Source organism: Vidua macroura, chromosome 18 (genome assembly GCF_024509145.1).
Source record: "Vidua macroura isolate BioBank_ID:100142 chromosome 18, ASM2450914v1, whole genome shotgun sequence".
Lineage (NCBI taxonomy): Eukaryota > Metazoa > Chordata > Aves > Passeriformes > Viduidae > Vidua > Vidua macroura.
The window spans coordinates 4,612,646-4,625,663 of record NC_071588.1 but is presented as its reverse complement, the minus strand read 5'-3'; the positions used below and the strand labels follow the sequence as shown (position 1 = coordinate 4,625,663).

The 13,018-nt window shown below is 54.9% G+C and overlaps 1 protein-coding gene across 3 annotated transcripts in view; it reads right to left on the bottom strand.

The window, feature by feature from the left end:
- SGSM1 (small G protein signaling modulator 1) overlaps positions 1-8,558 on the bottom strand; it is a 30,570-nt gene extending 22,012 nt beyond the window's left edge. For all 3 annotated transcript variants that reach the window (XM_053993867.1, XM_053993868.1, XM_053993869.1), the window contains exons 1-2: positions 8,531-8,558; positions 8,393-8,436 (exon numbers count right to left, since the gene is read on the bottom strand). In XM_053993867.1, the coding sequence (XP_053849842.1) occupies positions 8,393-8,436; positions 8,531-8,549 (63 nt within the window). In that variant the 5' untranslated portion in view covers positions 8,550-8,558. The remainder of the gene's footprint in view (positions 1-8,392; positions 8,437-8,530) is intronic.
- Between the last annotated feature and the right edge of the window lie 4,460 nt (positions 8,559-13,018).

Below are 13,018 nucleotides of genomic sequence, written 5' to 3'. Positions count from 1 at the left end.
CGCTGGGAAATTCCTCACGGTCCAGCTCCTGCACCTTCCACATCTCCCACATCCCAGCCCTGTGCTCAGAGCAGTGACTCCACCTGCAGGAGCACCCCAGGGACCAGGATAAAGCTCCATCTTCCACCTCAGTGCTTTATTGTGTCCTAAAACTGCAGCTGTCCCTGGTCAGGGCACCTCCCACCTGCAGCTTCCCCCTTGTCCCACGCTGGGCACCGGGGAGGGGGCAGCTGCAATCCTCACTGAGGGCTCCTTGCTCCAGCACCATTTTATTTTACACTTCAGTGACAGAAACAGGGACAGAGCAAGAGGAGAGGAGCCTCTGTCTCCCACACATCCCCCCAGCCTTGGCTGCAGGGGTGGATCAGGGATGGGGAGCAGCACACACCTCGTGCCCACCAGCTGCCATGTGCTGCCCAGAGCTGCCCCTTTTCCTCCACCAGAGATATTCTGGCATCCTGCCCAGCCCAGGAGCCATCCCTGACCACCCCTGCCAGGGAGGTTCACGTCTTGGGGCCCTCAGGGATTCCATGAAGTCTGGCTGAGCCACCCTTGTCCAGATGGCTCCTGACCCTCACCCAGGCAGGCTGAGCTTCCTCTGTCAGCACACATTCACACATCCAACTGATCTCCCAGAAAATGACCACACACAGAAATTAAATGTACACTCGTGACAGCACTGGTGCCATGAGGATTTTACCCCACCACCACCACCACAAAATACACCTGAAAAATCAACGTGCAGAGTTATGTCTTTACCAGCTTCTGATTCAATCAGGAAATATTCCAATATAAGCAGTATATTCAAAATATTTGTTTAAAATTTCAGTACGTTGACACGATGCCTGCAGTGCCTCAGGCCACAGGGCCTTCCCCAGGGCAGTGACCATCTGTCTGTCCAGGGCCTGGGGACCATCCAGGACAGCAGGACCCGGCTCTGAGTGGGCATTTCAGTGCCAACACTGCACACACCACCTGCATGCTTGAGGCACAAACGAAACACCTTCCAAGAGACACAGTTTAGTGGAAAATTACTCATTAAAAGTAAAAAAAAAAAAAAAAAAAACAAACAAAAAAATTGCACTGCGTTGAATGAGGTTGTAACACTAAAAATAAATCAAGTCTAAAATAAATCAAGTCTAAAGGACTGGAAGTGGAAAGGGCAACAAGGGCACTCACCTGGTGTGTGACAAACACAAACAGCAGCCCCAGCAGGGAGAGGCCAGACAGACATGGCCTCATAACACAAAACAAGGGATATCCTGGAATCCTGGAATGGTTTGGGTGGGAAAGGACCTTCAAGCTCATCCCATTCCACCCCCTGCAGTGCAGGGACAGCTTCCACCAGCCCAGGCTGCTCCGAGCCCCGTCCAACCTGGCCTTGGCACTTCCAGAGAACAGAATCAACACTTCCAGGGAATGGAGCCAAGAGATCCCAACTTTCTCTACGTACCAAGAAAGTTTCCCAACAAAACCACCTTACATTTGCCCCAACAGACACAGTTGGCATCTGTAGGACAGCTCAGAGCCAGAGAACCCCAAAATTCCTGACAGATCTCCCGTGCTGTTGTCCCAAAGGACTCTCCCACTGGGAGCAGGCTCTCCACAGCCAGCTGGGATCACCAGGAGCACAGCTGGGATCTGCCAGGGGATTTGTGACACCCCTTGGCTCCCTCCACAGAGAAGACTTGAACAGCCTCTGAATGTGCTGCATTTTGATGCTAATTCTCAGACTGTAGCCAGAACAATCCCAATAGATGAAGCTGCCCACTCTGGATCTCATGCCAGCCTAGGGAAATGAGATGTTTGCTCTCCTTTTATTAGAAAGGAAATTAAAACAGCAACTAATAATTCAGCTGTAGGTAAACTCGAGAGGAATATCATCAAGTATTCCACAACAGCACAACCAGCCCCCCTGGCTCCAGCTGGGAGCACAGGACAAGTCCCCCTGGAAATCAAACCCTCACGTGTCCAGCAACCCCAGGGAGGGATGAAGGATGAAGGCTTAGACCTCTCTGCTACAAAATTCCCAGGGATATGCACCATCCAAAGTCCAGCTTTGCTGTCACCCAGCCCTGCTGTCATTTACACTGCTGGAACAAGCCAAATATTATCACAGCCACAGCCACCACCGAGGCACAGGGACCAGGAGCACACCAAGAACTGCAGGTTTAATTAGTCCAGGGCAATATTGACTCACAACTGGTTCTACCTGGTCAGATTTTTCCCTATAGAACCTGTACTCTGGATCATTTGCAGTCTCTTTTCCTGCCCCTTGCAAAGCCTTTCACTGGTTATGAAGGCATTTCTGTGGATGCACAGCACCTCCTGTCTATTTGGCCATGCTCATAACTCTGTGAAATTGTTTACAGCCAGCCAGATGCAAACAGAGTCCCCAGGGAGATCCTTTTCCCAGTCCTGTTCCAGGGTCGAGCTCGCTCACGTTGCCAAGGCTGAGGGCAGCTGTGGGGATGCTCCTGGCCACCAGATCCAGGAATGAGCCTGGTTGCCATAATCCAGCACCAAAAAACACCTGGATGAGCGAAAAATGTGTCACAGCAGCCCCACACTGGAGCCGAAGCAGTGGGAGAGCATCCCAAGCCAAACCCAAAGGATTTACAGCTAAAAATAGAGATGAGGATGGAGATGGGGGTGTCTCCTGCTCCTTCTGAACATCCACCTGTACACAGGCTGTCAGATCAGGTGGGTGAGATGCTGCAGGACCAGAGCCAGGAAGCTGCACTGCCTCCTCAGAACCATGGAATTCATCAGGGGAATCATGGAACTGTTTAGGTTGGAACAGACCTCCAAGATCATTGAGCCCAATCATTCACCCAGCACTTCCAGGTTCACTGTTCCTGTTCAATGCACCTGGCCCAGGATAACCATCAAGCCCTCCAAAGCCATCAAACAAACAGCAAAAAAAAAACCCAAAACCACCCAATCCATTGATGAAAGAGGCTTTAAACTTGATTTGCTTTTGCACATTTGCTTTTCAAATGATTTTCCAAGCTGGAGCTTTCTCATTCTCATCAGCGTTCTCATCACTGCTTTGATTATGTGTTTGAAGTTAATTCTTGCACTTAAAAAAAAAAAAAATCCCATTTTCCTTTTCAGTTTTGGTGCAACGAGTGCATGTGGGCATTCCCTGCTGTAGTCTGAGCTCTCCTGCAATTTTTTTTCTCCCAGCCAAGGTCTCTTTCCATGAAAAAGCTCCCCAGGAAGCAGCGCCCCATGCTCCATGGAGCACTGCAGCACTGTCACTTCTCAGGTGCTACAGAATGCTGAAGGATCACTGAATGCAACATCAGGACATCCCCAGGCAGGGCTGCATTTGCAAGGACAAACAGCCTCCCCTGCACTGCAGCGGGATATTTCCCAGCAGGAATGGAAGCCTGTTTTTGCTGGATGTACCAAAGGTGTCCACGGCAAAGAAAGTGCAGAATCTCTGCTCAGCTACAGGGCACAAAGACATTTTTCCAAACCCCAAGTCCTTCTGGTGCCCACAGGAGTCTCTGTGTGCAGGGAATGCTGGATGGAAATCCTGGGATATTTCACCACATTGCCCATGCTGGAGCTAAAGCAGAAACTTCTCAGACTGAAACCTCTCACCAACCAGATTTATCTTCTCATTTGAAAATGAAATGTCTGCCTGTTGCCTGCCTTGTTGCTACAACGCCCTTTTTTAGCAGCCTTGTTGATAAAATTCACATTTTCAAACGCCGTGCTGCGGGATTTCCTGTTTCTCCTGCCTTCCTCATCTCTCCAGCAGCAAACACCCTGATGATCCCAAAATCAGGTGCCAGACACACCGTTCAGCACCACCACCAGCTGCAGCCACGCTCTGCCACTTCTCCAAGAGTTCACTGGCTGGCCACTAAAATAAAAATCCCAATTAATTGTGCTGGCATTAGTTAAAACACCCCCAGCTGCAGGGCACAGGCACCATTTACACCCAGAGACATTTTGGTGGCCCCTGGCACGAGGGGACAGCACAGGGACAGCTCTGATGGCACCAGGCACTTGCCTTGAAAGCCATTTGGCAGCTCCCTATTCTTGCTGCCTCGGAAACATCGATCACCCTCCAGCCCACTGAGACCTCTGGCTTTTCTAAAAGTCTGATTTAATTATTTATGACCACTTGCTGAATAAAATATGGCACCTCCTGCAGCTGAGGGATCCTCCACGTGACACACAGGAGGGAATTCCAGGCCAGCCCTTCCCCAGGAACCACCTGTGCTCACAGCTGGGGACTGGGGTGAGGCTCCTTGGGGGATAAGGGAGGAGAAGAACTCTGAATATTTGTGCAGTTTGCTGGAAAATGAATTTAAAATATATTAATGGAAGGATCCATAATGCAACATTGCAGCCTGGGGGACACAGGGGTGATCCCAGCCGCGTGTGTTTGCTGAGAGTGTTTTGCAGCAGACTTTCTTCACAGAGCATCAACTTTTGGCCAAAAATCCCTGCTTACAACACTAATTTAAGCTGCCTGAGATCACGTTATAGCTGGTTCTATTCCTGTTGTGCTTGTCAAAGGCACATTTCCACGCCATCTGTGGGCACTGCTCGCTGTAAATGCTCACTACAGACATTTAAGGAAACATTTATGGCAAACTTTAGTCATTTCTGTGTTTCCAGCACACCCAGCCTCGAAGCTGGGTTCTGTTCTCACCACATCCCAGAGCATTTCCCAGGTAGTGAAGTCACCCTGATGAGTCTTTTGGATTCACCGAAACATGGCAAAGGATGATGCTGGAACCAAGGGCAACTTCCAGCTCCAAATTGCCCTGAAGTCCCGAATCTGAGCAAAGCCAGGTATTTCCATGGCAACAGCCAGGATGCAGGGGGGGAGGAGGGCAGGATAACTTGGCAGCAGAGGACAGAGGGTCCCCTGGCCCAGGCAGGGTGTGAGGAAGGGAGAAAGCAGCACAAAACCTGCTCTGGGGATGAAGGCTCAAGCCTGGGGTTTCTGCAGCACGAGAGCTCTTGTGCAAAGCCCTGCTTTTATCTTTGAAAGGAGAGGAAGTGGTCCCCAGTGATCAGTGCTGCTCTTCAGGGCAGATCGATGCAGGCAATCGAGAAATGCTGCATTAAGGGCCCTCTGTTCCCTCCTGGTACAGAAATATCTGAAAAAGGCTGCCCTGGGTGCTTGAGAGACATCAGAGGGTCCCTCTGCCAACAGCAGCTTTCATTACCAACCTGCAGCTCATCATCCTCATCCTTATCTTGCCTGAGCACTTTTAACAGCTACACAAAGGCCTTTTCCCTTTTTTTTTTTTTTTTATAAACTGGCCTTGAGAACACTTAAAGCTCTCAACATTAATTTTTCAAATCCTAGTAACATTAAATTAATTTACAATTTTCTACCCATCCAGAATGAAATAGCTGGCACCGATGCCTGCAATCTGATATTTTGGAATAGCAGGCACACAGAAAAACAAACCCAAGCTGCAAAAACATTGGTCTTACCAGTCATTTGTGTTATTTAGCAACAAACCAGGCAACGTGGCTGCAAAGCAGGGGCTTCTCTGAAAGGGTGGGAGGAAGAGACTGACTGCTGTTCCCGTGACACATGATGAAGGAATTAGTCAACAGCTACACAGTGACAACCATTCCAGCTACTGAAAAATAAACAATATATCTGGCAGAAGACAAGCAGGCTGTGGTCAACCCCAACATTTGAAAGAACTCTAAGAACAGGCAGCAAAATGTTCAATCCAGGTTCAACAGTAAAGATGAGTAAAGACTCAGAGCTGCTTCCTGAGTGGCAAGTTAAACATAAACTAAGTTTTTGCAGAAGAAAGACCCAGATGACTGTTTGCTCTCACACACCACTCAGCTCACATTCCAGGGACACGTGTGCAGGTGGGATTGCACAGGTAACACCTGCTTCCCTTCCTCTGTGCCATGCAGCTGCCTGGAGGGAGCTGAAAACAGACCTCAGGACTTGCCTCTATGCAAAACAAAACTTGTTTCTAGTTACAAGGGGAATTATTTCCTAGTTGAAAACCCACATCCCTCCAAACCTGGGTATTGCTGGGTCAGTAAAAAAACCTCTTTTCATCAGATAAAAGCTCTAAAAAAATCAGAGAATGTTGGCCATGCTGCTTATCCTGCATAACAGGACACAGGATGCCTCACAAAGTCAGACTTCACTCCTTCCCTTGCAGCCTGCTGACAAACAGTCAATTTTCAGCTTCCAGGGTTAGTTTGATTTAGTGTGGCCATATGGGGTTGGGGGGGAGGAAGAAGATGGTGACAGATAACACAGCTCATCTCAACCTGCACATCCACTGCAGCACAGGACTTCTCCAGAGCCCAATGCCTTAACCATGGCAACAGCCAAATACTGAGGGCTGCTCAGTGCCCTGGCTAATTCCAGTTTATTGTTTCTGTCCCTGCTCGGATCAGACCTTCTTCCCAGTGTTTGTCTTCGTCAGTTATGGCCCTGGGGTGACAGACGTGGCACAGCTCCCCAAGGACAGCCCTGCCTGTCCCTGTTCTCAGCTGGGCTCGCCTGCGCTGAGGGCCCTGGCTGGAGCAAAACCAGGCGTGGCCTCGTGAAATGAGAATAATACAGATTTGGGAAAGGTTAAAATTCTGAGAGTGGGGGGAAAAAAAAAACCCAAATTTCTGCAACTGGCCCTTTCTACTGCTCCTTGGAGTCTGCACAAGCTCCTGACTTAACCTGAGGTCAGCCTAGAAGAGGAAGAAAAACCAAAAGCATGAGCAGAGAGCAACAGGCACAAGAATGCCCCACCTGCTCCTGGTTTCAGGGATGGTGCTGAATAACTAACTCCATAACCTACAGGATCATGTTTCCCCAGGTTTTTCATTCCTGCCAGAGCAAAGCCCAGGTGGAGAGCACAGGTCCTCCATGGAATTCCCCCACCCACAGCCCCCATCACTGGACCCAGCCCCTGTCCAAGCTCAGCACTTCCAGCAGGAGTGGAAGGGCAAGTGGAAGGCAAATCCCAAGGGAATGGCAACCACCTGGTACCTGCGGGGAGCCCACACCCACACCAACATCCCAAGCAATGGGATCACCAGGAAAAAGCCTCTGCTCTGTGTCAGCACCAAGGGGCTGCTGGAGAGAGCCCGGAGTGTATCAAACACCCAGCTCACAGCACCGTGGTGGCACTTCACAGGGCAGGAGGGCTTTCCCCACACACCCCTTCCTCCCTCAGGCTTTACCCACATTCACCAAACCCACATTATCTCCCCCAAAGCCAGCAGAAGGGCCGAAACCAGCCCCAGCTCTGCCCCCTGAGGTACCAGCTCCACTTTCCCCTGGGAGCCAGCAAAGCCGGGCACTGAAGGCCAGCACAGGAGAGGCTCTGGGGGATGCCCGGAGCAGCCCTGGCTCCCACCCTGCAGCAGCTGCCTCTGCACTCAGGAGCTGCCACAGACAGTAATAATGAGATGGCAGCTCTATCCACAAACGCTAAATAAATGTCATACCCTTTTCCTGGTTTAATAGCCGTTGCTGAGGCAACCGGTGGTATTCCTTAGCACCACACCCGGCACAAGATTAAAGGTGGGACGTGGTCTGGATGGGCAGCGCTGTCACCCTCCCCAGACCCACCACCCACGGCTCTGCTTCTCCCGACTCCAAGCAGTGTCTTCCACTCCCCGGGAGCCTGTAAACCCGATAGCTCGTAACAGCAGGAACAGAACACCACACACCTCCCCCCCTCCGGCATCCCGGGAGGTGACCTGCGGGGACAGAGCGTGGGCAGGACATGACAACCGCTGCCGGTGACCCTGCGCTCCAGCACCGGGCGGGACGCGGCTCCGTGCCTCGATGGACCGTCGGCTCAGGTGTGACACGCGGCATAAACACGGAGCTCCAGGCAGCTCAGCATAAAACAACGCACAAACTAACAGAGTTAACGATGCCCGAGAAGGGGGAGCACGGCGAGATGCGGAACGCCATCACCCAGCACCGGGCACACACATTTGGGGCCCCCCTTTTCCCGGCCGGGGCCCCCAGCAGCCGCTGCCCCCCGCCCTGCCAAGGAGCGCCGTGCTGCGGGAGGGCTCGTCCCATCCCCGCTCCCAAGGGAAGGATGCAGCACCGGGAGTCGCCCCTTTTCCCTGCGGAAAATCCCAAGTTGTGGCGTGCTCTGCCCGCAGCCAAAGGCGATTTTCCAAGGATGCCGGGCACTGGCGCTGCAGGGATGCTTCTCCGCCCCCCGGGACCCGCAACCGCGCCAGGGTGGGCTCTCGGCCCCACTCCGGGCTGGTTTTTTGGGGGCTCTGAACCCCGCGGCAGCAGCAGCAGCGGAGCCAGCGGATGCCGCGGGCGGGCCCGGGGCTCCCCCCGGGCAGGAGCCGCCGCTCCCCGCGGGCACCGGGCCGGGGCTGCTCCCGGGGGTCCCGCACCCACCTCCTTCTTGACGGTGCGCAGCAGCCGCTGCCGGGTCTCCGCCTCTGCGGGGAGAAATGAGGAGAAGAGACCCGTTAGTGCGGCCCTGCCCCGCCACCCCCGGTGCCGGTCCCCGGTCGCGGTCCCCGCCCGCCGTACCCGCCGGGGCCGCCGCCATGGCCGCGCTCGCTCCGCAGCGCCCGCAGACTGCCGGGCACCGGGCCGGGCCCGCCGGGCCGCACCGCCCCCCGCCCCGCCGGGGAGGGGCCGCCGCCGCCGCCAATCCGCGACCGGCACCGGCACCGGCAGCCCGGTACTCGCGGCTCCGGTACCCCCGGCACCGGCATCCACGGTACTCCCGGCATCCGCAGCCCCGGCACCCCCGGCTCGCCCCGTAGCCCCGACACCCCCGGCACCGACGGCAGCCCCGGTATCCCCGGCAGCGCCCCGAGGGGCGACCGGGTCCGGGCCGGTGCTCTCGCCCGGGTCTCAGCCGGGATCGGTCCCATGGTGCGGTCGCAGCCGTCCCCCAGCTCCCGGTGTCGCCACCAGCCCCCCAAAGCTGACTCCCGTTATCCCAGCCAGGCTCCCGCACCCCCGGCCCAGCCCCGAGGTGCCCGGGGACGGCGGCGGCGGGGCTGGGTGACACGGGGCGGGGAGAGCCCTGGGGGTGTCCCCGCACATGGGGACGGCTGGGGCAGTGTCCGGCCTCGGACAGGGGTTCAGGGCTCTGGGCGTTCCTCGCAGGGGTGAAACAACCACGTCCTTTCAGGCGTGAGCCATCCAGGCCCGCTCCGGTGAGCTCCAGCACAGCGGGAAGGTGACAACGACCAGAGAGACCCCCAACGCCCCCTCTCAAAATCACACCATCACAGCCCCTCGGAGAGTGCCCTGCCTGCAGATCCATTACCATCTCTTCTGTTTTCCCCTTCCCTGGTTTACTGTTCCAGGACATTTCCATAGAAACAGCATCCTGGCTCCTCCGCAGTCCAGTTTCCAATAACTACAAACCGCGGTGGTGCCAGGGCAGCGAGGCCACCGGCACGGCCCCGCTGCCAGCGGCACTCAGTCCCGCCATGGACGGCAGGGACACGGCCGCACCCCCGCCAGCCCCCCAGACTGACCCCAGGGCTGGGCTGCATCCTCTGCCTCGGAGCTTTTCCTCCGTGCTCCTCCTCGGTGGCCCTAGTGACAGCAGGGACCATCATCCCAATGGATCCCTCCACTGGCCAGGCTGGCAGGAGAGCAGGAGGGAGCTCTGGCCTCGGGATTCATCCGAATTCGGTCCCTTCTGTAATTTCCAGAGGCCAGGAGGAAGCCTGGGCCATACCCGCATTTCCGTGTACTCTGTTTGCTTTTCGCTCTTTATTTGCTTTTTAAATACCCGTTTAACACAAATGTAACTCGGCGGAATGTGATTGCCGGACTAGATGGGGCCCCGAACTTTGGGAGAAAATCGTCTGAAAGAAGCACAGGGACAAGCTCCCCCCAAGCCTTGCTGGTTCCTTTTCCTTAGAAAATTCTGCCTCTCCCCGGATTAAAGCCAGGTGGGAGACGATTGGCCCCTGTTTTCTGGAGCTTGGAGAGCTTAAATGAGAGCACGTTGATCTATACTTAATGTGATTAAGTTACATCTCTGAGTATCATGCTAATTAAATTAAACTTCCCACTGCTGTCTCTGAGGCTTAAACAGGATAGCTGTTTTAAGACCACAATTCACTCCCCTGCACTTTCCTGCACGGATGAGCAGGTGGGATAAAAGCATTCTGCTGATCAAGCCATCATGGTGTTTAGAAACAACTTCTAAAGCAAATGATATTCAAATTTAAATCTGATTTGAGTTGGATTTAAACTCTGAAGTTTCAGTCTGAATTGATTTGTGCTTTGAATAAGGAAAATAACAGGGAAAAAGCAGAAATAAGTGGCTGAGGCAGTGTACAGACTGTCTGACCGTGATGTCTTAGGTGTAGAAACAGGATATTCCTCCCTGTGAGTGCTGAGGCCCTGGCACAGAGTGCCCAGAGAAGCTGTGGCTGCCCCTGGATCCCTGGAAGTGCCCAAGCCAGGCTGGATGGGGCTTGGAGCAACCCGGGACAGTGGAAAGTGTCCCTGCCCATGGCAGGGGGTGGCACTGGCTGATCTTTAAGGACCCTTCCAACCCAAACCATTCCATGATATCCCCAAGACACCTCTCCCCCTGCCTTCCTCCCATCTCCAGCAGCTCTTTCCACCTTGCAGCTTCTGAAAACACGTGGAGATTTCAAAGCTCTCCCGTGATCGATTTGACAGCGCGGCCCTGCCCCGCTGCCGGGGGAGCCGCAGCCGCATGAGCGGCACAGGGAGAGGGGGCAGCGGGACGGGAGCACCGGGAGCATTCACGGCTCATTCCCCAGCGAGCCCGGGGGTGGTCTGTCAGGGATGGAGGTACTGAACCGACGGCTCGGCTCAGCCCTGGGCTGGAGCGGGGCATCCGCCGTGCCCCGGTCCGTGCCTGAGCACAGCGAGCTCCCAGACAGCAGCGTGCGCATCCCGGCGCTGCAAACCCTGCACGGCTCCGGCTGGGAGCGGCTGTGGGAATAGCTCCGGCCATGGACTTTCCTGCAGGCCCAGCTCTGCCCCTCCTGGGGCACACCCTCTGGGTGTGATTTAATAGCCCGGTGTGAGGGAAACAAGAGACTCTTCAGGAGAGAAAGGAGCTTAGTTTGAAACGGACACCAGAGTTTGAACAGCCGCTACTTCACTCCGGGAAAGGGGTCCCTGTCCAGTGCTCGAGGGATGCTGGGGGCTGTCCCTGCTTCCCGCAGACCCCACAGACCCCTGAGACCCCTGGCCGTGCCTGAGCCCATCTGCTGAGCCCTCCTGAGCAAGGGCAGGACATGGACACAGAGGGGTCTCCCATTTGTCCCATCGAGCATCCCACATAAACCACCCAGAGAAAAGAAGGGCCAGCAGCAGAGAAAGAGCCATTCTCTATTCTCTATTCTCTATTCTCTATTCTCTATTCTCTATTCTCTATTCTCTATTCTCTATTCTCTATTCTCTATGATCTACTATTTTTCACAGTTGTTGGGGCACCAGCTGCCTCAGTTCTGTTATTCACTCCTCGAGATGATCTTTGGTCAGGGGGTTAAACCCTGCTCCCCCGGCACGCTCCGCAGGCAGCGGGGATTCCTCCCCTTCATCCCAAAACCGGGACAAGGGCGGCCCCACTGGCAGCCCCCACAGCCTCGGCTCTCATCTCCACCCCCGCGCTGAAGGGTTGGGATGCACAGCTCTGGAAGGTGCCAGGAGGGAAACAAATCCCCTACAAACCACAGCAGATTAACTCCCTCACCTGTGTGCTGGGGCTGGGCCCGGGGGGAGCCACACCAGGTTTAGGAGCAGGGGATGATGGAGGGGCTGTGCTGGGACCCCCCAACCTCTGCTCGCTCCCCCCCACCCCGGGGACCACCCTGACCCCCCCCCCAACCCCTTTTTGGGGAACATCCTCGTGGCACCACGTAGTCCCACCAGCAGAAAACTGCTGCGTTTCACAGGAGAGGTGTTCAAATAACAATTATTTCATCTTAAAGCCACAATAATTTCAGGTTCCACAGTGGAGAGGGAGAAGGTGGAGTGCAGCCCACCCTGTGGAGGGACTGACAGGACTGGACCCACTTTTAGGCTTTTCCAACGGAAGCAATTCCATGATTCTGTGATTCCATTCTATGACAGCCAAAGCAGCCAGGGCCAGACATAAACAAAACAAAACAAAACAAAAATATAAATGTGCTTTTAACTGGAGGTTTCTAACGGGTCCCCGTGTGTGTGCCTGAGGGATTAACAGTGTCCAGAGGCTTCCCGTGCCGGGCAGCTGCGTCACGTTGTCACAGCAACCCGCTCGCCATGGCCCTGGAGCCGCAGCTCCGGCTCCATCCCTCCTGTAGTTTCTTTTAATTAAAGATGGGAAAGGCTGTGAAAGCCGGGGCTGGAGGCCCTGGGAGAACCCGGTGACCCCAGGTCTGTGCAAGACACGTTCCACTGCGATGAATTTTGCTGTGAAGCTGTCACAGGGCAGAGCGGTGGCTTTGGGGATGCTGCCATCCCCTCCTGGTCACAGCTCAGCTGTGAAAGTTATTTCACTTTTGTGTGGCTTTCCCCCAGCAATTCACACCCCAGAGAGACCTGTCGAGCCCAGATGGATGAGACGACCTTTAAAGGTCCCTTCCATCCCAAGCCACTCCATGATTCCCGAATTTCCCCTGCAAGCATCAGTGTCACCTCCTTAGCAAAACACACGAGGGAGAGAGAAATAAGGATTTGTCAGGAGGAAGGAGAAAACACCATCCCATTTTACCACCTCAGCCCCAAAAACTGAGCTGGAATCCCCTCCCCTGGGTGGGACCCACGGGGTGATGTTTATTCACACAAGGTGAGACTGGTCCCCATGAGGTGATGCCGGTCCCTGCAGGGTCAGGCCGGTCCTTGCAGGGTCAGGCTGGCCCCTGTGAGGTGATGCCGGTCCTTGCAGGGTCAGGCTGGTCCCTGTGAGGTGATGCCGGTCCCTGCAGGGTCAGGCTGGCCCCTGTGGGATGATGCCGGTCCCTGCAGGGTCAGGCTGGCCCCTGTGAGGTGATGCCGGTCGCTGCAGGGTCAGGCTGGTCCCCC